Source organism: Molossus molossus, unplaced genomic scaffold (genome assembly GCF_014108415.1).
Source record: "Molossus molossus isolate mMolMol1 unplaced genomic scaffold, mMolMol1.p scaffold_m16_p_4, whole genome shotgun sequence".
Classification (NCBI taxonomy): domain Eukaryota; kingdom Metazoa; phylum Chordata; class Mammalia; order Chiroptera; family Molossidae; genus Molossus; species Molossus molossus.
The window spans coordinates 103,139,625-103,166,366 of record NW_023425377.1 but is presented as its reverse complement, the minus strand read 5'-3'; the positions used below and the strand labels follow the sequence as shown (position 1 = coordinate 103,166,366).

Here is a 26,742-nt window from a genome sequence, read left to right as displayed (position 1 = left end):
AGGAGCAGGGATGCCATACTTCCTACAGTGCACAGGACAGTCCTGCAAAACCAAGAACTACCCTGCGCGAAATTACCACAGCAGTCCCATGATTGGCAGGACTTGTAGTCATCTCTAGTTGACTCCCAGTTGCATTCTCACTGGTAACTGTCTCAACACTTTTTCTGCTCTTCTTAACACCACTCAGTTCCTGCCATAATTTCATATTTTTGTTTTCTTAGACTCTTTATATCATTCAATAAAAACTTAAATTTACTCCCTTTCCCTTACCATTCTGTGTCTGCACCCACCCTGTTCCCCTTCCTTCCCACCCAGGGAAAGACATTTTCATCTCCTTTCCAAAGATAACGATGGCTCCACCCATGGTTTTGTTCCCATCCTACCTGATCCCATTCCCAGCTCTGCCTCTTACATCTTTAAAGTTTTGCTAGTTCAACCCTGGCCAGTGTGGCTCAGTTAGTTCAGCATTGTCCTGTGTATGGAAAGGCTGCTGGTTCGATTCCCAGTCAGAGCACATGCCCAGGTTTGGGGCTTGATCCCTGGCAGGGGGCCTTGCAGGAGGCGGCCAGGTGATGTTTTGCTCTCACATTGATGTTTCTCTCTCTCTCTCTCTCTCTCTCTCTCTCTCTCTCTCTCTCTCTCTTCCTCTCCCTTCCTCTCTCTCTAAAAATTAATTTAAAAATCTTTAAAAAAAAAAAATAATTAAAAAAAAGACTTACCAGTCCCTTCTTCCTCTTACCAAAGTGCTTGAGATTTCCTATCCCCAAACATTGATGAAAAGCAAGAACCAAAACTCCTAACCTACTACTTACCTCCTCAAATTAACATTTTGTTTCATTTCTTTAGTGTAGGGCCCAGTGTGATAAACAGTTTTAATTTTATGCAAATCACTGCCTCTATTTTGTTACCATCCATTGGCTCCTAAAACCTCATAATCCATCCTCCTCAATGACCCGTCGCCAGACCTCACTCTTCAGATTCCATGGCTTTCTCTGCAAAATTGGATCCTTAATTAAATCCCTTATTTAATGTCATTCCTCCTCCCTTTGCTTCAGTTTGCCTCCTGATGTTCCCACGAGGATAAGGGCCAGCCACGCCACATGAGCTTCTTCCTTTTAGCGTTTCCCTATCTGCGTATGTCCAGGAGTCTGGCTGTTCTGTTTCGGGGGATCCTTTTGAAACAGGGATTGCTGCCCTCCACTCTCTGTCCTTACTGTCTTCTCAGCTGAGTGAAGACCTTCAAATCTGCAAGCGGAGCTAGCCATACCCCTCTCTGAACTCCAGGCCTGACTGCCAGCTGCCTGGCAGGTCATTGCACCCCTGTAGTCCATTGCCACTCTGTAAATCGAACAAAAGAATATCTAAAACATTTTGGTGTATTTCTTTTAAGCATGTTAAGTTTGGTGATCATGTTTATTATATATGCCTGTCTCCACTACCAGCCTGAGCCCTCCTTCAAGACAAGGATGGTTTCTTATTTATTTTTTGCCTTAGTATCCAGTGGCTTAGACTGAGATAGTGGCAGTCAAGATGAAAAGAAGTAAATAGATATGGTGAATTTTTAAGAGACTGCATAAGGAAGACTAATAGATGTGAGGAATGAGGAAGAGGGAGAAGTCCAAATTACTCTTGGGCCTTTGGGTCGAGCAGCTATTGGCATGGTGCTGTCATTCACTGAAACAGACAAGATAGAAGGAAGGCAGTTGTGAGGCAAAGAAGAGTTGTACCTGTGGTATCTGAAAGCAGACATGTAGCAGACATTTGGATATGTAGGGAGCTCTGGAGAGAGGTATCTACCAGAAAGATAAATATGGGAGTTATGAGAACAGACACAGTAACTCATTAAAGTCGCTGGATAAGATCACTCAGGACCCAGGACAGAACCTTCTGAAACATCAGTATTTAAGAAAAAGCAGACGAAGAGAGGATAACAAGGAGACTGAGCAGGTTGCAGTCGGAGATGGTTACACGAAGGTCAAGGAAAGGAAGATCAAGAAAAAAGGGTCACTTTGTTAAAATTCCGTAGGTAAATGAAGTCGTATCAAGACAGAATGGTTCTTTAGATTCAGCCGTAAGGAGTCTGTTTGGAACCTGCAGGGCAGTGGCAGTGGCATGTGGGGATGAAAGCCGGATGACGGAAGATTTTAAAATGAGGAAGAGACGTGGCAGCGTGATGATTAAGGAATATGAATGGAGAAAACAGTCACTGTGGAGAAGGAGGCACAGCTGAGTGGGGGACCTGCGGCACTCGATGCTAGCACAGCACTTAGTAAATGCTTGTGGCGGTGATGGTGCATGGCCCCCGCACCTGGTCCATTCCTACTGTGTCTTCTGATACTGGAGAGGTTGGAAAGCTAAACAAATTTAAACTCTTAGGCTTTCCTGCAGCTAGGTTTCTAGGTATGACTAAGATTTTGTCAGGCAAATGCCTCCAGAAAAGTTCGGAAGGTAGAAGTGTGGCAAAGTGTGCATGACAGTTGAAGCACTGGAGTTGGCGGGGGTGGGGGGGTCCCAGCAGTAATAGAGATCTCAATATTCAGCAGCTTTGTAGTTGCTGAGAAGCAAGGCACAGGACATGTTTTCCTGTTACAGATTGAGCAGGTGCATTGGGGCCAACAGATACAGTGTTAGCTTCTTGACTGCTGAATGCTCAGGTAGTAGTTTGTTAATCTTTGAATGACAACTCAAGGAATAAGATCCTGGAACCACCTGTTGTGGTGGGGGCCTCTGAAGGCCTCACCTTCTTGAATGTAGTGGTAGCAGTGCCACCTACTGGTGGGTCAATTGTATGGTGCAGCGATTTTCAACCTTTTTCATCTCATGGCACACATAAACTAATTCCTAAAATTCTGCGATACACCAAAATATATGTATATATTTTTTGCTGATTTGACAAAAACATAGGCATAATTTTTATTCATTCACATTGGATGGCTATTGTGTTGGCTGTTGTCATTTTTTTGTTTGACAATCTAAGGGAAAAGAGGTCAGTGCTCTTGACTGAATAGTCAGGTATTGCATGTTTTAAGAAATTTTGCAGCACACCTGTTGAAAATCATTGGTATAGTCTGTTCTGGAAGTCATTCTTGAGGGGTAATCTAGATTCCTTCCCTTTTGGCTCTTACAACAATTTTTATATGCACCTGATTCTCTCAATTATATACCTTTATCCTTAAAATAGGTAGGTTTCTGTTACCTGCAACTAAATACTGACTGACACCGGGCTTATATAATCCTTTCTCAACAGTAGATTTGTAGCTCAGTGGCTCCTCAAAAACTAGTTTGACAAATACCAGGGGAGTCTGAGAAAAGTAGTTTCCAGACCCAATTTTTAGAGATTCGGGTTAAATAAGTCTTGGATGGTACTTGAGAATCTAAATTTTAGTAAGAGATGGTCCTTGTCTCCAAAGAGCTCACAGGGGTTCCACTGTCTTGAGTATCTTTTCTCTTCTTATATTGAAACCAGTACTTTGACCATCCTCCTCCCGTGCTCACTGCCGGCCTCCAGGGTGCTCTCGCATTCCTCGATAATTCTACATTTGATTCACAGGTGCCCTTTCCACCACTGTACCCACCACTGTGGTGCAATGATTCATTATGCTAATGAGCCATCAAATATGCTGAACTCAGGGTTTCTTCCCTTCGATTCTAACAGCCCTCTTAGCTTCACTTCTGCTCACAAACAGGGACACACATGCTCTCGTTGTTAACTCAGAAATATTTCACATGTCCAGGATTCTGACTTTAACACCCTCTCTGTGTGTAACCTCTTCTCATCCTTCAACTTCATGAGGTGGGGCAAAAGTAGGTTTACAGTTGTTTGTATAGAAAATAATACAATAATTAATAAACAGCAAAACAAAAATAAACTCTGCATTCCACGTACTCACAACTGGAAATCTATTTTTGCCCTGCCCTGTGTGCTATTGCTCTTCAGTTTGTATCAGTGAATGTACAGTATTTGAATAAAGTCATAAAGTACATTCTCCAGAATGTAACAGTCCCCTACATATTTGGCAATAAATGGAGTTTAATCTTGTGTGTGTAAGTAAGGCCCAGTTATAGATTTATGCCCACATTTGACTTCCCCCAGGAGATGGTTGTAGGATCTAAAACACATAGTGTCCTGAAGCCTGGGCCACCCAAACCCACCCATTCTTTAAATATTTAAGCAGATGTGGTATATTTATTGATCTCTAAGGATGGTGATAGAATCCTACCAGTTCATTCCCTTTGGCCCCTCTGTTATTTGTAGGATGTCCTGGGTTCAGAGTCATTTGCAGTAGGGGCTGAAAAATGAATTACCTCGTGTCATTCCAACTTTGTGCTTATTAACAACTTGCCCTAATCATTTGAACTAACTAGCATCAACAGCATGGGGTATTGAATTTAAACATTACTTCAGAATAATTTGAAAGTAGTAGGGTGATTGTCAGTATTTGGATAATCTTGGAATCCGTACTTGAAATCAAACTCTAGGAAACATGTTGACCTAAAAGTACAATTTTTGACTTTGTTAACCAGAGAAGTATGTAGCTACCACATGGCTTACCTTGGTCAGCAGTACCATCACCCATCCACCTCCCTCCCCCCTCCCCCCAACACACACACAGCTGAAATCTTCTTGAAAACAAAGAGCATGGTTTGGCATTCTTTCTGATAAACTCACCATAGCAGAGTAATTGGATTTTAATGTTTACTATCAGTACTAAGGAATCCCCCACAAAGCGTCTCTTTGAGTATCTTGGTATGACTTAATACTTAGATTGATTTCTAAAGGGCTGGGATTTTCTTTGTATAGCATCATTTTCTAGGTGTGCTCAAACAAATTGTGAAATATATAATCCATCTACATTTAAGATCCTTATTTTCTGGATAAGTAAAATTGGAGAAAAATCATATTCTTTCTTTGGTGCCATCTGATAACTTCACTAAGAAAGAAGGTATAAATATGTTTCTACTTGCTTTGAGCACACCCACATGGGGCCAATCATTACCAACACTGACCAGTGAGACAGTTGAATTTCACTAGTGTATTCTGAGATTTAGTCTGATCATCTGCTGTTTCTATTGGTAGAGTCTATGCAGATACATTTCTTTCTTGTATTTTCATTTACTACTTTCCAGGCTATAATCAATTGATTTGTTCTATTTTTCTGTATAATTCACCAATAATAATTTAGCCAAAAGTAACAGGAAATTCAGCTGGAAATTTTATCTCTACTGAATACTGAAACCAACCTCAGCACATTAAAAGAAGTAATTAAGAAGGCACATGCCTAGTTTAGGGGCCTGATCCCCAGTGGGGGCATGCAGGAGACAGCCAATTGATGTTCTCTCTCATCGATGTTTCTCTCTCTCTCTGTCCCTTTCTCTGTCTCTAAAATCAATAAAAGAAAAATTATTAAAAAAAAAAAAAATGAAGGCACCCTATTTGTTTAGGTATGCTAAGTCAGCCAAACAGATGAATTTTCTGTTTGTATGAATTTTTGTCATATTTAAAGTAGATTACATTTTAAGACAAGAATTTGTTAGTAGTAATACTACTCTATAAATATTTATTTTTTTAATTATTCTTTTTATCCTCACCCGAGGACATTTTTGCATTTATCTTCAGATAGAGCGGGAGGAAGGGGGGGGAGAAACATCAATGTGAGAGAGACACATTGACTGGTTGCCACCCACATGACCCCTACCAGCGTGGGGACAAACTGCAACTGAAGTACATGCTCTTAGCAGGAACCAAACCCAGGACTCTCTGGTCCGCAGACTGACACTCTAACTGCTGAGCCAAACTCTCCAGGGCTTAAAATTATTCTTAATGTAACTTAAAGATTACTTTTTCAAACAAATGGTCTAAATATGCCAATAAAAGTACCTATTCAATTTGAAAAATAAAAAAGGAATAAGTACCACAGATATTTTCTAGTTAATTGTATATACAGATACTATACTGTGTTTGTGTGTACATGCCATAAAACCTTACCAGCCACATTATAACCATTAATTGTGAAAGATTATAAATCATCTGGTTCATTGCCTACATTAGAAAGGGCTGCCCCTGTATTTCCCTTGGGACATGGTTAGCTAATGTGATTTCTTACCTCTTGCTCTTCCACTTTGATTTTTGTTCATTGTGTTATTGGTGGGGTACTGTTGCCAGTGGAAGTGGGTTTCTCGCGATATCATGAGAAAAGGAATTTTCTGAGACTTGAAAGGGAGAATGAGATATTTTTATTTGCGTGGAGTTAAACGCCTGAGTTTCCACGGTCCCGTTTCCCTCAGTCCCGCCAAGAAGAAGTTCAGCTGTGTCTTCAGTAGAGCTAGGGTTAAAGCCACTGCCCAGAGCCTCTGTTCCATATTTGCATAGTCCTGTCCAGCATCAGGCTAACTTAGCTTGTGTTTCCAACTGCAGTCCATCGTGTGTTGGGTCCACATGGCCATGGGCCATGCGGCTTCTAGGACCACATGGCTATGGAGAAAACACAGGTACGTGCAAGGAAGCAGAGTTAAGGCCAGAGAAACAAGAGAGATAATTTCTTTGTCTGGGGGCTTGCATTGAGGTCCACCCCCCCTTGCCAATAATCTTTGTTTCCAGGTTAGACTGACAGTCAAGTACCTTCCTTACATCACCCTGACTACTATGCATGGGTCCATCTTCCCCTTTGTTGGACCCTTTCCCCCAGTGATTTGCAGGGAATGAACCAGTGGTTCCCTGGGGAGTGTAAAGTTGAAGCTTCCTGGTGAAGCTGCCCAGATAGCCATGCTTACAATGTCTGGCTTTTCCTTTGTTTTCTTCCTATTATTAATAACTAGTTAATTACAGTAACAGCAATTGTAGTCATGGTCATGCCTAGTCCTTGTGTGGTGTTCATCACTTGCCAAGCACTGGTGCACTTTTCATATGCTGACTCATGTCACCCTATAGCAACACCCTTACGTTTCACCTCCAAACTCATTATCTTTCCCCCCTCATTGAACTCAACTCTGACTTTAGATATGATCTCCTCTTTTCTTATACTGTCATGTTTACACTTATTTTTTATTCTTATTTTTTCTGACCTATTTCCCTATTTCTGTCACTAGTTTATCTTCCTGTCACTTTTTTTTCTTCTCTCTATGACTTTTTCCCATTACTTTCACTTTTCCTAAAATCCTTAGCTGACAGTCTGTGCTGGGCAGTGAACATTCAGGGTGAGTTGCTCAGTGCCCCCAAGGCTGAGCTGCTCACTTTTGGGTGGGGGTAGGGGTGGCAGGTGAGGCCACAGGCAGGCTGGCGTGCCTGGGAAGTCTAATGAGCTTGGCAAGCAACACTTGCAATGAGTGATGTGCAGCAGAGTTTGGGTCCAGATATAGTTAGTCAGCCAGTCAGATTGCAGTTCAGATTAGCAATCTGGAACAAGATAAAGGCCCACCTTTTCTGATGAGTATTTGGAGTACATCCTTCCCAGCAAAAACCTCTTGGAGCAGTGCTTAAGAAATTCGAATTTGCATCAGAGTCACTGGCAGTGCTTGTTTAAAAAGACTGTGGAGCCCCACCCACGTTGCTTCATGTAGATCTGGGGTCAAGATTAGAAATTTGCAGTTCTGACTAGCTTTTAGGCTATGTAGATGCTGCCTGCCCACAGAACACTGTTTAGGGGACACTGCTTTGCAGTTCTTTTCATTTTTCTAATTCCTAACTGAAATAATTCTGGATGTGATGCCAGAGGGGCAAGTGTCAGTGGGTACTCGTGCCCTGAGCCACGTGAGTTCTTGGCTTTAAGCAGGAAAGAATTTAAGATGCCAGGCAGACAAGAGGTTAAAGTGAGAAAGCAGGTTTCATTGAGCAGAGGGACAAGCGGGAGAAGCCACGCCACACACAGAGTGGGGACTCTCTCCTCATGAGAGAAAGAAGAGAGACCCCAACCATCTTGAGAGGGTGAGCTTATATTTGTTTGCAGTTTTTATGGGACATTGCTGGTATGGAGAAAGAGAGAGTGGAAAACGGTTGGGATTCTGTGGCCTTGTGTTTTCCCTCTATGGTATGGCTGAACGATAAGGTACGGGTGAGGAGCAATTAACCAATCTTGGCAGGAATTTTCCTTTTCCAGAAGCTTTTCAGGATGTGCTTGTATCTCTGGTCAGCGAGTTCTGTGTCAGGAAGCACGTAGCAGGCCCCTGGCTTAACTGTGTTTGACTTTGTTGATTTGTACAGTTCGCATGCCTCTCTCCTGCAGTAGATGCACTTCAGGGCCAATCACCTATATCATTTCTGTGGAAATTATCTACAGGCAATCCTTGTAGAGTGCTGTTTACTCATTAGATTATTTTCTCATGGCTAAGTAACACAGATTTCTTTCGCATTTTATAAAATCGGTTTTGTAAATCTTTCATCACCTATTGCTCTCTTCGTTTCCTCTGCCGGTTGTCTACATCCTCCTCCAGTGGTAGATGTGCAAAATGAACTTAGTCTGTGCAGTGTTTAAATTGAAAAGAGACTTGTCTGCTTCCGAGTTCGGTGTGTGGGTTCACTTTGGATTCCTGTCTTAGCTATTTACATGTTGGCGGCAAGAACAGCACCAGGTGTAAGACTGGTGGAGTCAGGCAGGACCTGGGTTCAGCATCTCGGTTCTTGAGTTCTGGTTAAGAAAGAATTCAGAGCCAAGACTCAAACTATAACGGAAACATTATTTAGAAAATCACAGAGGTAGAAGAAGTGAGTGGTAGAAGAAATGGACTCAGGCCCTTGCCAGGGTGGCTCAGTTGGTGGGCATCATTCTGCCCAGGTAAAAGTTGCCTGTTCGATTCCCGGTCAGGCACATGCCTGGGTTGCAGACTTGATCCTGGTAGGGGCCGTGCAAAAGACAGTCAATCGATATTTTGCTCTCACATTGATGTTTCTCTCTTTCCCTTTCCCTTCCTCTCTCTCTAAGAAATTAATGAAAATATTTATTTTTAGCTCAGTTGGTATGGCTCAGTGGTTGAGTGTCGACCCATGCACCAAGAGGTTGCCAGTTTGATTCCCGGTCAGGGCACATGCCCAGGTTGTGGGCCCGATCCCCAGTAGGGGGCATGCAGGAGGTGGCCAGTCGAAGTTCTGTCTCAACGATGTTTCTATCTTTTTCTCCCTCTGTCTTCCTCTCTCTAAAATCAATAAAGAAAAAAAAAGAAAGAAAATATTTATTTTTAAAGGAAAAAAAAGAAATGATCTCAGGAAACAAGTCACAGAGGCAAAAGAAGAGCCCTGGGACATTAGGAGAGAGGAATGTAATAGTAATTACTACACCCTGGGGGCAAGTAGAGGGGGAGGGGAAAGGCTAGGGCCTGCTCCCAGGAGAGAGAGCACTGGGTCTTCTTTCTTAAGGGCTTCTAAGGGTGGAGATTTTAGGGGAGGTCCTAGGAGAGCATCTCAGAATATTTATCAGCTGTCCAGGTGTGTTCTTTCAGGATCATGGTCTCAGCTGACTGACTGGTGCCAGGGCAGGGGGTCATTAGTCAATGCAGCTAGTCCTGATGTCAAAACCATAGCGGGTTTGCTGCTTTTCTGGGCCTGGAGCTGAAACACAACTCAGGCCTAGATGTACTTGATATGGGTCAGAACTTCATTGTCCTGGGGGCCTAATACTTAAGGGCTATTCTCCAGCCTCCTTGTTTGTCCCCCTTCCAAGGGGGTCTAACACCCATTACTAGCAACATGCCCAGGGAAGAAAGATCAGAGGAGGGTCCAAACTGAATGACCAGCAATATGAAAGGCCAGGGGGTCTAAACTGAATGACCAGTGATATACGAGGGGAGGAAAGGTTACTCTGGGTGGGGTGGGGAGGGGGTGAGGACCTTGTTCTCAAAGTTTTGCCTGTTGCTAGGCACCCAGGGCCTTCTACCCTAGGGACCTTCTGTACCTGGCCTATGGTCCTTAATCTAATCTTATATGTCTAACTGCCTACCACAGATACAGAGATAGATATAAAATGATTAAATATAGGTATAAGTATAGATATACATATACAGATACAGATATTTAGCACCAACATATAATGTCCTGTGCAAAGTGAACTAGGGATATAAAAAAATTTTAACATGTGGACCCAGCACTCAAGTTGCTTTGAAACTCTTTAGAAATATAAAACAAAATGATAATATGACAACAAAGCAAAAACCAGAGAAATAGAACATTTAGAACTGGAGTAGACCAATTAAACATCAAGCCTTGAGTAGCGATACAAAATTAAAACAGCAATTCAGGGGGAAATAATTGGATCAATATGCTAGTACCCATACAAATATGTTGTCTGTCTCTGCCACAGAGTTACCACTTGATGCATGCCACCTTTTTTAATCCCTTATGGGTATTTCCTCTCTCCTGTAGTACTGTTGAAGTCCCTCCAAGGTGGAGATGATGTCCTGTTAACTCTTCATATTACCAGCACTTAATATGGCATATGTCCCCAATTTACTATTGATTAGTGAAAATGATCACACAGGACATAATCTGGTTGGCAAATAAAATGGTCACTGAATCCAGTTTTTTAAAGCTTCCCAGGTAATTTCCCATCAACCATATTAAAGACCCATGTAGGTTGTAGCATCTAAGCCCAATCATGATGGTCTGTAAGTAGAAGGAGCTCATTAGCACATACAGAGTTTTATCAGTTCATTCAATGGATATTATATATTGAAAGTCTGTCTGCTTTACTCAGATTTTTAGCACTTAATTCACTTCTTTCTCCTCACAGCCTTCTTATGATCCTGGGAGGGAAGTACAGCACACAATAATGAGATAATTCACCTAAGGGCACAGTAGTTGAGCCAGATTCAAACCCAGGCAGTCTGCCTCTCAAGTCTGTGCTCTTGATCAGTCCATCACCTGACGTCAACAAGGGAATGTCCGTCAGTCTTCCTCTCTGCAGCCAGGTGATACTGATGCTTCCAAGATACAGTGGGATGTATGGTACACAGGGCTTGGGATTTACCTGACTTAACACTGATATGCTTAAAGTGATTCAACTTTAAATAATATGAATCAATCTTGGCCAACATTTCTTTTTTTTTTTCATCCTCACCTGAGAACATTATTGTATTTATCTTCAGATAGAGCGGGAGGGAGAGAGGGAGGACGGGAGAGAGGGAGGACGAGAGAGAGTGAGAAACATCCATGTGAGAGAGACACTTTTGACTGGTTGCCACCCACACGACCCCAACCGGGGTTGGGGACAAACTGCAACTGAAGTACGTGCCCTAGGCGGGAACCTAACCTGGGACTCTCTGGTCCGACACTCTAACTGCTGAGCCAAACCGGCCAGGGCCAACATTTCATTTTTCTTTGACCTCCCGATAGACCTTATAATATTCTCCTGTCACCCACTGCCCTAGATTGTTCTGGAAGACTGGTATATATGCTGCACAGCAGGGAAGAAATATTTGTCCAATAACTCAAGCAATGAATGCAGAAGTCTGGGGAGAATACTGTATCACCTGAAATTCATGAGCAAGCTTTTCTGTTTTGAATATAGCTGCAGTAATTATGAAAGTCTGATTAATAACAGTTCTCATATAATTTTTGATTTCCTCATTAAGCCCACGTTACACCTGGTTATATGTACAAGGGGAAAAGGAGGTCAAATTTATATTAACAGTCATCAACTTACAAAGGAAATAGTAACCTAGGGCAGGTTTTCTTCTTGAAAATCAATCTATGCTTGAAATAACACATGTAGAAATTACTCTTAAACATGGCTTTAATTTGAGTAATAATGAATGTACTTAATAGTATGTAAAATTGGTAGCTGAAAGTGCACAGTGGAAAAAAAATATCAAAGGCTAGTTGTTTCAGTTCCTTGAAGTTAAAATGTTTAAGAGGAAAAAAATAATCCTTCCTGATACTAGTCTTACAATTAACACACTATTCACTGCATGAAAATAGTTGTTTTAAAGACACTGATAATGAAGCTGTCTCCAGTCAATCTTTATTCTAGAACAAATGTTGGATGTATAAACTCATATTTGTGCCTGTATAACCAATGAAGAGATTTATTCTACTTCCACATGAATTTTATTGTTTTTATATATCCTTGCATAGTTTCAATTACATTTGTTTCCATGTTATTGTTCAAGAAATTAACAAAAACATGTTTAAAATATCATAACTGAAGGAAAATAATTTATTATTAGACATCAGTGCATCTACCTTCCATCCAAGCAATTCAGCTAGCTTTCCCTTTTTATTTAATTTCTCCATTTCTACCTCTATTCCTTTCATAGATACATATCTTGGTCCAAATACCCTGTTTCACACTGCCCTGGACAGTGTTGATCTTCTCTGAATTATTTCCATGCATGTACACATGCGCATGAATATACATATGTATAGAACAATCCATTAGTACACACTGTTAATATATATGTGTGTTTGTTTACATATTGTTTCCATGCTCTAAGTACAATGAGCACCAGACAGAAGTTACAGTATAACTTTGTCTTGTGATCATTAGTAACTCTTCCCTGTGAACACTCTCATGAACTGTCTATTGAGATATTCTGACATCAGCCTATACTTTGTGGTGTATGGTTAAATCCATGATCAAAGGCTAATACTGCTTGAAGGCAAAAAAAAAAAAAAAAAAAGACCAAATTAGAGAAAATTAAAAAATACTTCCTGATACTAGCCTCATGATTAACACAATAGATGCTGTGTATGGATATCTTTCTTTCCACCACCAATTTTGTGTCCTGGCAAACAGTTTTAGATTCTAAGGCTGAGAGCAGTATGCTAGCACCATGGCTGAACCTATAGCAGAGAAACTGGAAGGGTGTTTCTATGGTTAAAATGCAAGTTGTACTGTGGTATAAGGCTTTTTCAAACTGATTGTTAGTGACCGTAGGAAAACATTTGTTTAGGTTTGGTGGAAGCCCATTGCTGATATGAGAGACGTCATTACATTGCTGATACGTGGGAGGACTGACTGGTATCTGTAAGGATGGTGGCCAGAAGAAACTAGGACTAAATCTAATCAAGGGCTTTAGGAAGAGGGATTGCGAATATGCAGCGCTGGACATGCATGTTCATAAGGACCACGCTATACCCATCCTGTGAAATGCTTTTCAGTTAAAGCTGCCATTGCTTTTTACCTCTTACCATTTGGTGGTGGAAGGTGTACCTAAAATTCTGACTTTCACCTCTAGAAGGGCCTTTGTGGGGTTAGATTGGAAGCATTGGGATTAATTCACAGTTTTTAATAAATGAAGAAAGACATGGCAATAGGTGTAGATTACAACGTATGTGTGCGTACATACAGCTGTTTCTTCCTTCTGTTGGCTGAGAGGAGCTAGAAGCAGTGAACATGGCAAGTGTCCAGTTTTTGTTTCTAAAAACCATTGTACACTAGAAGGAATCAGGGCAGTGTGGAGAAGTGACTGTAGGATTGGGGTGAGAGGGGAAAGCTTAACTTGGAATATCTCGTGGTGGCCAAAAGTAGAGGTGCTGTAAGAATGATAGGGATAAATCAAGAATAGATGGGCCAGTCTGAAGGAGTTCCCATTAGACAAATATGGAATAATTTGACCATTAAAATAAATAAAATATTGATTACAATCCATCAAATAAAATAGGAATACAATGAGGTCCAAAACAATATTAATAAGTAGGGGATAATGGGAAACTTTTCATTATAACAGAAATGTGATGAAAATTGAAAAATTACCATTTGGCAGTATTTTGAGTTTCTGGGCCCAATTTCAATGTGTGTGGGGTGTTTCCATATGCCCACCAATTTTCTGGACACCACCTGGGTGTCCTACAATTCAACTCGCGTCTGACACTGTCTACCAGGAAATAGCATCAGATCCCACAGGTTAAGGGCTCAGTCCTACAAGACTGCCCCTCTACCACCGACAGAGGCCAGTCACAAGCCCAGGTTGTTACCTGTATTTCTGCCCAAATGGCTGTAAATTAGAGGCTCCTATGCCCCCCTCCGCGGGATTGAATAATTTGCTAGAGCAGCTCACAGAACACAGGAACCCTGTTTACTCACGAGATTGCCAATCTGTTATAAAAGGATGTGACTCAGGCACAGCCAGAGGGAAGGGGTGCACAGGGGAGGAGTAAGGAGCCTCCACGCCCTCTCCAGGCCTGCCATTCTCTGCACGCTCACCAGCCCTGAACCCTGCCCTTCTGAGTTTTTATAGAGGCTTCATTACATAGGCACAACTGATTAAGTCATTGGCAATTGGCAATTGATTCTGCCTTCAGTCCCCCTCCCCTCCCTTCTAATCACGGAGTTGGTTCCTCTGGTGACCAGCTCTCATCCCTTGGGGATCTAGGTCATTGCAAAACCTACCTCATTAGCATAACAAAAGATATCTTTATGGCTTAAGAAATTCCAAGGAGCTTTGTGCCAGAAACTCTGAGGAAGACCAAATATATATATATTTCTTACCATAAATCACAATATCACAGGTAACCATCTTAGTAATAACTGATTCAAGCAAGACTCATCAATGGATGCTACAACTATGGTAGAAAGTTGGATATTACCAGGATATATGCATAGTCTCAAAGATATATATTAATTTCAAAAGGAAAATAGTAACTTTACAATGGATAAACCTGGCAGACATACGTTAACTAATTGATGAAAGTTTTCATCACTAGTGTTAATGCCTTGCAGCTCAAGACCATCAGGAATACACCTGTAGTTGATCAAGCTGGGTTTCTGAATTGTTGCAGTGAAGGAGAACACACAAGATGGGAAACCATGGGGCATCCCAGCAAGATGCTATTAGAAAGGACTCACAGGATTGGGGCTTGTGTTAGGGAATCTGAGGGAGGGCTTAAGGAAGTGGCTCTGGATTGGGTGATGCCAGGAAGCAGGGGTAATTCTATCACTGAGTATCTTTTGAAATCTTTTTTTAATTAACTAATTTTTGTTACAGATGTTTCTCCTTTTCCCCCCATTGACACCCTCCTCCCCACTCCTATGCCCCCTTCACAGTATTGTTGTCTATGTCCATTGGTGGTTATTATATAGAAGGAAGAGAGACCAGAATGAAGCTAGCACTGTAATTGATAAAGAAACCAAAGGCATATATATATATAGTGGTACAAAAGTAGGTTTACAGTTGTGAGTATGCAAAACACAGAGTTTATTCTAAAACACAGGTATTATTTTAGTAATTATTATATTGTTTTCCATACAAACAACTATAAACCAACTTTTGCCCCACCCTGTATTAGCCAGGATAGAGGGATGTTTGGCTATTTGTATGATGGTGACAATGTTCATTGTTTCGTCTGTGTCCAAGCATGATGATGGAGGGGGGCTTTGACTGTTAGTGATGTTCTGGGAAATAGTTCATGTTCAGAAGAACACTAAGGCCTAGTTGTCAGTGCCAGCATATCTCCTAGCCACACGTTGACGGCTTTTCTCTTTCTTGCTGGTAATGGGACAAATCAACATTATGTGCCTACTGACCTGAAAGGAAAACACCACCACTCTGTGGCATTCCTGCCACAAAAGCAAAACCTGGATCTAATCAAGAGGAAACATCAAACACACATTGATGGAGATGCTAGAAAATAGCAGGCCTACGTTCCTCAAAAATGTCAGTGCCATGAAAGAAAGAGACTGAGTCATTGCAAAGGAGACAAGCCAAACAGAACAGCTGACTGCAATGCATGAGTTAGACTTGTCTTTGGTTATAACAGACATTACTGGGACAATTGACAAATTCTAAATAAATCTGTAGATTAGAGAGTTGTAGCAATGCTAATTTTTTATTATGATAATTAGCTGTGACATGTAAGAGAATGTCTTTTGGGAAACACTTTGAAGAACTTAGGGTTTACGGGTCATCATATCTGCAACTTATCATATCTTAAACAGTTCAGGAAAAAAAGTGTGTGTGTGTATACACAGAGAGAAAAAGAAAGAAATATAGATAAAAAGGACAAAGCAAGATTTGGAAAATCTAAGTGAAAAATATATAATTCTTATACAATTTTTGCAATTGTTATGTCAAAATTATAAGTTATAACAAAAAATGCTTTCTTCTCATTTACCAAGTGCTTTGCTTTTTGGACTAAAGATATTCTGAGTGAATGTAGCCTGGGTGCTTCACTCACTGCCTTCTTGAGTAAAATATCTATTTATATTTATACTGAAATTTAGATCTTAATTTATTTTATAACTAGCATAAAACTGACTTCAGGAATTTCCTTGGGAAGTAGATACTTCCTTTAGCAGTCCTTATATTTGATAAAATTTGTTATAATTCATCTTTTTCTTAATTCTATAGATATGAATTGCCAGGAATACATGCATTAAACTTCGTTTTGAAAAATTCCCTTGGTGGTGGAGGCCTTACCTCCCTGAGAAGTGACCCACAGGTAAGCATCTCAACATGGAACATTTTCTCTTTCGTGTCGGTTTCCCATGTGCTGTTGACATTAGCCTGTATCAACAACACGTAACACACACGCTAGTACTACAGAGCTCTCAGTTCAGAAAGAGGAAGAAAATAAGACTGAGTCTTTGTGGATAACTTCTTACTAAAACATAATTTTAATGAGTATGACTAGAAGATTTAAAGATCATATAGCGAGAAAAAACTTAGTATCTCAATGTTTAAGAAAATAGTTCCTGCCCTGGCTGGTTTGGTTCAGCGGTTAGAGCGTCGGCCTGCGGTCTGGAGAGACCCGGGTTCGGTTCCCGCTAAGGGCGTGTACCTTGGTTGCAGTTTGTCCCCGGCCCTGGTCGGTTGTGCGGGTGGCAGCCACTCGATGTGTACCTTTCACATCGATGTTTCTCTCTCTCTCTCTGTTCCTCTCTCTCCCTCCCACTCTACCTGAACAAAAAATGGAAAAATGTCCTCGGGTGAGGATAAAAAAAAAAAAAGAAAGAAAATAGTTCCTATGTTACCTAATCATGAAGCTAAAGAATATTTGGCATTCTATAGAGTTAGGAGAGCCACTATTTGAAGAGAAGAAAGTTATCATCTTACTATCGTGGTCCAGAACCAGCTGAAGCCAGATACTATGGAATTGGGTTGAAATATGTCTCGGTCATCCATGGAGGAATTAAAACCAGTAACTTAACTCAGTCCACCATATCCCTTAGCCTTAAATATTGCCTTAAATATTTAATCTGTCCTTTGAATCATTGGAAACTCATGAAGTCATCCTAAGCTATACAGTAGCTGATGGATAAAGGAAGGAATTGTAAAGTTGATCAAAACAACTCACATCCTCAGCTGTGCATCTTAGCCAATCACCTATAGGCATCAGTGATGAAATTAAAATATTTGTACTTTTATGGTGAATGTCTAGCAGAAAAGACACCCTTCAGTTCCTTTATATGTTTAATTTACTTTGATATTTGTTTATTTGGCTTTGTGTGTGATTCTTATTATCCCCTTAAATAGTTTTCTATCATTTTCCTGCAACTAATACATTCCCATATAAACATTGAGGGTTTCTGATTTGGAAATTGCTTGTCTTTTAAACCTTTTTTAATTTTGTTCTTCACATAGAATTCATCTACTAATAATATATTTATAATGTGTTTTTTAATTTTATTGTCATTATATCAAATAAAATCTTATTTACCCAAATTATTCATATAGAAATTACTTTTTTAAAATGTATGACATGAACATTAATGACTACAATATAATTCTTGTCACACTCAGTACTTTTCTCTTTGTTTTGTTCAACAGGGCAAAGCACTTGGACAAATGGTACTGGACTTCCAGATAAAAGATGTTCCTGATTTAAAGTCATTAGTAGGTGGCTAAAAGAGGTTTGGCTTTGGGGAAATTATTCTTAGCACAAATGCAAAATTGAATAGAAGGTAAAAGAATATAGAAAATATACATTAAAGTAAACACCAGCTTGGTAAACTGAATACCAGCATTAAAAATATGGTCACTTGAATGTAGAATAGAAGAGGTGACTTTTAACAGAACATAGAACTATAAATAACAAAGACATATGTGAGACACACAAGAGAAGTCATAGATATATTCTATAGGCATTTGATGATATTTCTTTTTTTTTTTTCAATCAAGCATATACTTAAAAAACTTGATAAACTGTGATTTGTTTAATAATGTACTCACTTTTAGAGTATCTGATCTTCAAATCCAAGCTGGGATAATCTTGTTATTTGCTTGAAGAGAATCTTACTCTTCTTTTTAAATGTTTTCAAAAATCATATTACCTATTCTAAATAATCTTTACACATAAGCCTACAGATTAAGTTCAGGTTCAAAGAAGCATTATATAAATTAATTAGAATTTTAACACATTTGTAGTATTCTCACGGTGAATTTGGAAAATAGAAAATAGCTGAATATTTTATCCTCAGTAGGAAAAAGTTTGAAAAGTTAATGACACAATGTCCTAATGCTTTGAACTCAAATTAAATTCAAGGTTTGCTATACAAATATTTTCACACTTTAATCCAGGGGACATTTAACCACTTTTAACTATCTGTCAATATTTTCTGTTTCATGGTAAATGGTATGGTGATGATTTATGGTGATATAATAAAAATGTGATTAAGAATTTTAATGAATTAGTCTGATAAGCCTGATTTTCCCTAGTGCCTATCATTAATACGATACCCTTATCAGCACCCCACCACAGCCCTAATTTAATACTAGAGATTGACGTCACTAAATGAGAGCCTATTGTCACTTAACAAATGAGGAAAAAGATCAAGTTCCTAGGAACCTGCACATAAAATTTAATATAAATAAATGCTCCGAATAGGAATGAAATTAAAAACTAATTTTTCATTTAGATTTTTACACAAGCAAATGACCAATATACATGCATGGATTTCTTGAGGCATCTACACAAACTTTGTCAACTGATTGAGTTTGGGAGTTTTCTTCTTTAGAGTCTATAGCACAAACTAAAGGCAGTACAGTCTTTTTGACTGCAACTTCCAAACATTTCTAGAGCTGCACTTCATATCTGCTTTCCCCTTTCCTGTCTCAGAGGAACAGAAGTCCTTACTCATCCCCTGTAGTTCTGATGGCCTTGCCTGCACCTCTTCTGGGACTGACTGTCCGCTTGTGGCTCTCTCTATTTTCCTCTCCTCTGATTTCCCTCCCTTTATGTGCATATATTCTCATGTGCTCTCCATTTAAAACAAACAAAAAGCAAATGAACAAGGTCCTTTTCATTTGATCCTCTCCTATCTAAAAAACGTTTTGAAAGGCTTGTCTCCATTTTGCCTAGGCCTTCCCTTTGCCTGACTCTTCCTCTCTCAACCTCAGCAATCTGGCTCTGTGAACCTACTCCAGCACTTTCCTTATTGCCTCGTCCCCTGGCCCCTTGACCCTCTTGCTAGCTCATCTGCATTTGATACTACGGAACATGCCCTCTTGTAAGACTTTCTCCAGCCTCTTAGTCCTGCTCAAGCACCTTGGAACTCCTTAGTGTGGCCTTTACGTGGAGCTCTGTTCTGGCTGCTTCTCATCCCATTCTCTGTGCTGTCCTTACAGTTTCACCTACTCCCGAGGTTGAATTACCACCCAGACATGTCTGACTCCCAAGTCTCTATCTTTTGGCCAGACTTCTCTCTAGAGATCTTGCTTCATATATGTGTGTGTGTGTGTGTGTGTGTGTGTGTGTGTGTGTATACATATATATAACTGATGTTAGCTAGTGATGGGAAAGGAGAGAGCAAAAGGAAGTCAGAAATTGTTGAGCATATTCAGCTGGGAAGCAGAGCCCTGTTTGTTTCACCAGGAAGCTACAGCTTCACACCCTAAGAAATCGCAGCATTATCCCTCCAAGGGGATTAACACCTCTCCCTTCCCCACTCTGTTAGTGGATTGTGGGGAGATAAGGACATGCCCAGTAGAAGTCAGAATGGCACAGGGGGAGGTGCTGGACCATAAAGGCCTGTCAGTCTAACCTGGAAAAACTATCATTGGCTAGGGGGCATGGATCCTAATCCAAGCCCATGAAATCTTGGCAAGTGAATTGGTTATTTTGAAAAAGCTCCTGGTTAAAATCCCAGGAGAACAAAGCTCTCTCTCCTGCTCAGAACCTGTGTTAGTGCATTCTCTCCACAGTAGCCATGTGGCCTTAGCAGCCGCATGGCCACTGGCTGCACAGATTCCAAACGCATCCTCCAAGAGGGAGCCTGGATACCACAGCACAGCAACAGATTGCAGCCAGGAACATGAGCTAAGCTAGCTGGATGCTGGACTGAACTAAGCTTTAATATGCCACAGGATCTCTGGACATTGATTCTATTTCTGGCCCTGATTTTCCATGGAGAGATGGACAGAGATGGGACATTGGGGAACTCCTTTAATTTTGCTTCCAGAATAAATCATCCTCTCTTATGGGTCCCTGAAAATGCTTTTCTCGTGACACTGCAAGAACCCCAATCCCAATGAGGAGATAGAGGCAGGTTAGGCAGGTAAGGGATGGGACCATGGGAAAAGAAGGCTGACGTGGGGAGGTTTGCAAGGACTCGGAGCTTGGCACACAGACAGTGCACCTTTAACCTAGTACATAGTATATCTGGAGGTTTATTCAGACTCTACAAATCTCAAACTAAAATCAACATGGGAAATTGTGCCTCCAAGGCCAGAAACTCCCAGCCCTCATTAACTCTCCTGATTTATAGAAATGAAAAACTTGTCTTTATTGTGAATTAGAAACTCCCGAAAGGAGCACAGGTCAGTTACATAACAAAAAACCCAAAAAGGCTGGTTTCAGGCAAGAGGGGGACAAGGATTATATAGTTCCTTTCTCTGGGATCCTGATGGTTTGCAAGTGAATTCTATTTACTGTTAAAGAGTATAGTACTGGCTCTGGCTGGTTTGGCTCAGGGGTTAAATTGGCAGCCTGTGGACCAAAAAGTTTTGGGTTCGATTCAGTCAAGGGCATGTACCTCAGTTGTGGTTTGCCCCTGGCCGTGGTCATGTGGGAGGCAACCAGTCCATGTCTCTCTCTCACGTAGATGTTTCTCTCTCTCTGTCTCTCCCTCCCACTCTATCTGAAGATAAATGGAAAAATATACTCAGGCGAGGATTTAAAAAAAAGAAAGAAGAATATAGTGCTGGCAGTTCCGACCTATTCCAATTAATATACCTATTGGTTTCTGGGAGCAAGGCAAGAGGATTACTGAATGAGCTCTGCTGAGAAACCAAAGAGTGTGTTTCTGTTGCAGAAAGCCAGGTTACCTTGAAAAGAATGACAGGAAACCAAAATTGGATTTAGAAAAGAAACCAAAGCAAGCGTAGTGTTGCTCCAAGGATGTTTCCTCTCCTCCTCACTAATAGTCTGGGAGTTGAAATTATCATGAAAAGGGTAGTCTCTAAGACCCTTATAGATACCTGGGGCTGCTTTGTTTGTTCTTAATCACACCCAACTAAGTTGTCTCTTCCCTGGGAGTAAAGCTTCTGTGCAAATGTCAGGAATATGTAATCAATGTCTGTTTTTAAATCAAAATCTGCCCACTTCCAACTAGGGAATGTTATGGGACAATATATATCTTTGCTAATAAAATCTGCCCCAATTCACCCGATAGAGCGAGCTTTTTAAAATCAGTAATGCCCACATATGCTTTCTCCAGAAGGGTAACATGATTTTAGAGCTAGATGACGTAGGGCTAAACCCAGTTAGGGGGGAAACACAAGCTTTAAAATGTATGTATGTTGCTAAAGCAGAATTCTTTGAAAGAACCAATCAGTGGTTAGTACGGCATATATCTACCCCTAGACAAAGGAGCCTCACCGACAACCCACTGGGGTCCCCTCTCCACTGTGGGGAGTCTGTCTATTTTTCAGATAAATTTTGCTCTAACTTGCCCCTTTGTCCATGAACTCATTCTTTGATTTTGTGAGAAAACGAACCCAGATCCGATCACTGCCACTTAATTTCACCACGGGCAACATACCAGTTTAAAATCCCCACTTTGAAAAGCCGCAGACTCCTGATACTCAACACATCCAAAAACTGAATTCATTTTCCTCCATGAACCTGTTCCTACTCCTGCCTTCCTCCTCTCAGTGAAAGGTTTCAAACACTGGTTGTCCAGTTGCTTCAACAGGGAACTTCAGAGTCATCCCTGGTCCCCCTTATTCCTCTTACCAGTCCTACCACCACCATACATCCAGGTCACCACATGCTGCCAATTTGTCTTCAGAAATATCTTGCAGCTTTTTTTCCATGCCCCTCCATCTCGTTTCCACTGCCTTAGTCCAGCTCCTTTTCTCACCTCCACCCTGGACTCAGTGGCCTTCTGATTGGTCTCTGCTTTTCTCGAAAGCCTGTTGTGGCTCTCCACCGCCTACAGAATGTCTGCCTCCTTCACATTACTGCTGCCTCAATTAATAAATTAATTTATAGTAAGCTATATTCATTTTGGTCATGATTTTTCATGTTATTAAATATTAATTCTTTGTTTTGCCTGGTGTTCTTATTTTACTATTTGAGGGGGGAAAATTCCCCAACAAATGCCCTTCTGGCTGCAGCCTTTAATCTTTCCAAAGACAACAGGCGAGATTGAGGCCCTCAGAATAAGGTGCTAGCCAACCAGGAAGCTGGGGAAGTCTTCCTCCCAGGAGGTAATTGATTCCTGTTAGCCTGACATTCCAGGTAGCACTGAGTTAGGAGGCTCCGTGAAAAGGAGTTTGTTCTTTTTCCCCTGCTTCCTGAGGGAAGTTCACAAAAGCCTTTATTCCCCCTACCTCCTTAGAGTTAGCTAGTTTGGGCCTCTGTATGTGTCCTTGGGGCCAGACCTGAGTATAGGTAAACAAACTGAAGAAAGAAGAACAGAAGAAAAACTGTTGTCAAGATTATCGTTATTTATGTGCTCAATGATTTAATAATCTAAAAATAATATAAAAACAACAAAAACCTTAAAGGAGGACAATAATTTACAAACATAAGTTTAGGAAACCAAATTTGTCAGGTTTAGGACCCAGAGGAAGGGCGGTCTAACAGGCAAGAAGTCTGGGACAGAGCCCTGGTTCTGCTCTGACTCTGTGCCCTTGAGCAGGATGTTAAACTGCCCCAGAGTCCCGTGTCTAACTAAGGTCAGTGGAGGAGTACTGGCCACTCAAGTGCTGGGGAGTTCCTGGTGAGGGTGTACTGTTGACCACAACCTTAACCAAACCTTTCTATTGCAGTAAATTAACTGATGTTAAAAACTGGACCCAGTGGCATTTGAGAAGCAGGGAAGTGAAGTCTAAATTAAAAGGTGTGAGATCCAAGTTTAGGGTTAGTTATTTCATCGAACTTCCAGGGTTGGGCACAGCGCCTGGCACACAGCAGGTACTCAATAAATTAACTGATAAAAAGTCAGGCCTTCCCCAGGTGATGGACCTGGGACAGAAACCTGTGGCTGAGTCCTGATCCACACTAACACGGGGACAGAAACAAAGTTCTAAGCCTCAAGTTCTTCCTGTGTAAAATGTAGACAGTGCTTCGCAGGCTAGGAGGATTAAGTGGGAAAATGTGTGTTCAGTGCCTAGCACACAGGAAGCACACAATATTGTGATCATATCCCTCCTATTCAAAACCTTCTGTGAGGTACAAGGAGGCTACAGAAGTAAAAAGTCTGTCGGTAGGAAATCCAGTAGCCTTCCAGGCTTCTGCTGGACTCTGCACCTTGTCTCTCAGGGCGAGCAGCGACCTCTTTCTCCGGGGACCCCAGCAAGCGTGAAGCTGGGAAGTTAAGTGGGCTTTTCATGCTCCAATTTCAGCTTCCTTTGCACAGAGACCCAGCAGAGCCTTGGCCTGTGCAGTGGGGAAAAAAATGGACCCAGGCCTGAGGACTGCAGCTGGGAGGACCCAGGGCCTGAAGCGCAGGTCAGGATACCGCTGCTGTCACTGTCTCTCTTTGGGCCTTAGGGAAGCGGTGGCCCAGGGGAGGTGAGAGTAGACTTTTCAGTGCAGGGTGTATGTTGACCAGGAAATCCTCAGCTCTTTCAGAATCGCCAGGCCTGGAGACCCTTTCCTGTGCGTGTAAGACGGTTGCACATGGAAACTCGAACACAATCTGGGAATCAAGAGGTCTTTTTAGCAACCAGGGGATTCTCCTCTGTTCAAATGACCAGTTCTGGTTTAGGAAGGAGAGCTTTCTAACGTTAGATTTCCCTTGGTCACTTCTTTCCAACAGTGAGTGTCTTCCCATAGTTTAGCTAAGGTTGATGCAGGCAGGAAAGTATTAGTGGGAGTGGGAGCCACTTATTATATAAACGTATTTTTATAAAGTGTTCCCCTAGAGAGCCATCAAAAACTGACCCTCAGCCACAGAAATATTAACTACTCTGAGAACAAAGAGAATTTGCCTTTTGCAAGGTTACAATGATTGCTGAAGAATAGGGGGCGGGGCAATCAGTTGAGCCAACAAGAGCTCCTTGGATGATGCGTATTTTCCATTGAAAAGTAGCCTAATCCTCACTAACTCCTCCAGGCCTAAGAGGTTTCAAAGAAGACAAACGACATTCTGCTGCCTCTGTCCTTCGGGTTACCCCAAGCCGAATTCCCGGAAGGCAGGGGGGTGGGGGAGACGGCTGCTTTCGGGTAGCTTCATCAAAAAAATAATTATTTAATGGCATAATATTTTGGCTTATCAGAGACAAAAATAACTCCCAAGAAACTGGACGTGTCCTATCCCGATTTCATTTCCAGAGACAGCAGAAAGCCTGTATCTTGAGCAACCTACACCGATTTAAGCCTCATTTACTCATCTCACCTACCTTTTTTTTTTTTTTTTTTAAGTGACTCCCTTTCTAGAGGCAGCTGCAACATTAATCGCACTGGGAAAGAAAGAAAAATCAAAGGCAAATCACCTTAGCACTGCCTGCCTCGCACAAAACGCACTGGGGATGCAGCTATTGAGGGTCTTTAGGTGATTTCTCCTTAATATTTTTTGTCCTAAAAGAGCCCTTTGTGAAGCGGTGAGGCAGTTTAGTTCCCCATGCATTAGGCTCCCGCAAATTTCCCTGGAAGGCGACAGTTACCAGCGCTGTAAACCGAGTTAGTGACCACCAGAGACAGAACTAGCTCTTTACCAAATCCCCTTTGATCTCCTGGGGCCGGTCGGCTCTTGAACACTAGAGGGCTCCGACCTGGGTGCTTTCTCAGAGTAGAGCCCAGGAGCCCGATGTGTGGTCTGCAGTACGGTATATGGGTATATGAGAGGTCTTGATCAGACTTTAAAAAATGTCCCCAGATTTTGAATCCGGAAGCTGATGAGCTGGTGTGCTGCTGTTGGAAGCTAACAAACGCCCCGGTGCAGTGGCATTTGATCAGTTTCAGCAACTCGACAGCTCCGAGCTTTATTTAAAAAAATTTAGAGGGGATCCTGGGGAAATTGAAGACTTTAAATGTTCACGTCAACTTCCTCTCTCCCCTTCTCCACCTTTTTCTTTTGATTCACTTGTGGGAAATTGAATTTTCTTCTCTTTACTGGGACTATAATGGGATTTGGGATCATTTGTGAAATGAACAAAAATCATCAGCAAGCAGAACGACTAGGACAGAGCATTGATGGTAGACCCAGGGTGGGAACAGAGGCTGGCCTCCTCTCTGCAGGGTCCCTGTGGTCCCCTTGGTCTTCCAGGTTAGATGAATGGCTCTCCATCCATCAACCTCAGCAAGCCCCCTCCCCAGGCAAGCGGAGGATCTGCTCGCTGATGAATCCTATTAGCCCCGTACTGCGCGGCTTTGTGGAGACTAGTGAGGTTCTCCATTGTGGCCTTCCTCCGCGGAATTTAGGTATTTGCATAAAACAGAGATTTTCAACCAGTGCGCTGCTAGAGGCACACTGGTGTTAAAGCAAGAATTTAAAAAACATGCAATACCGGTTAACAAAATGTTATGTACTTGTGCCACTGGATGATGGAAAGAGGTTCAGGGGAAATTATTCCCATGTGAAGTTGTGGGGAGCTATGGCTGGAAACCCGAATGCTTGTGAGTAAATGGAAGGTCAAAGCAGACAAGAATCTTTGCAGCCCACCAGCATAGCCAGAGCAAGGATGAAGCAATGAAATCTAATTCTGATCGTGCTTGTTTTTTGGAAAGCATGGTGGAGCTTAAGACAGGTTGTTCTGTATACCAGCTCTTTTATAAATCAAAGGTAAACAAATGGTGGATGAAACTCTTATTGACCTGAATGCCAAAGTCACTGACTTTGGCTCTGACATTTAACTCAGTGGCTTTGAATCAGTCCTTCTGTATTAGAGTGTAACTATCACTCTAAAACATTGTAGTTAATGAAATAAATCTTGTACAGATGTCCTATGTTGATACCTGGTTCACTGGAACTTTGTTATAGAACATAGTGATTTTTCTTACGCTACATTCATATTGCTTCCTAAATGATAAGCACACTCAGCACGTGTGTTCTGCCATGATTCATTAGCCCTCAGAGTGAGTGTCCATCTTGACCTCTGTACCAGTGATTAAAAACAATGTATTTAACTATAAACATATATACTATATATACATATGAACACATATATGTAGTTTTTCTTTTTTAAACACTGGATACATTGTGGACTTTTAATAAAAACTTTTGGGTGTTTTTGCATTGATTATACCGCGCTTTAAAAAACAAACATGCGATACCTATTTAGTCAGGGGCACTGACCTCTTTTCCCTTAGACTGTCAAATTAAAAAATGACAACAGCCAACACAAGAGCCATCCGGTGTGAATGAATCAGTTATACATTTTAGAGGGGGGGGGCGGGTCAGATTGACAGAAAATATCTTTTTGTGTTTCACA

At 41.4% G+C, this 26,742-nt stretch overlaps 1 protein-coding gene across 1 annotated transcript in view; it reads left to right on the top strand.

The window, feature by feature from the left end:
• LOC118643977 overlaps window positions 1-18,502 on the top strand; it is a 99,788-nt gene extending 81,286 nt beyond the window's left edge. The window contains exons 19-20 of the mRNA XM_036282279.1: window positions 16,273-16,363; window positions 17,692-18,502. Coding sequence (XP_036138172.1) covers window positions 16,273-16,363; window positions 17,692-17,769 — 169 coding nt within the window. The 3' untranslated portion in view covers window positions 17,770-18,502. The remainder of the gene's footprint in view (window positions 1-16,272; window positions 16,364-17,691) is intronic.
• Window positions 18,503-26,742: the final 8,240 nt, after the last annotated feature.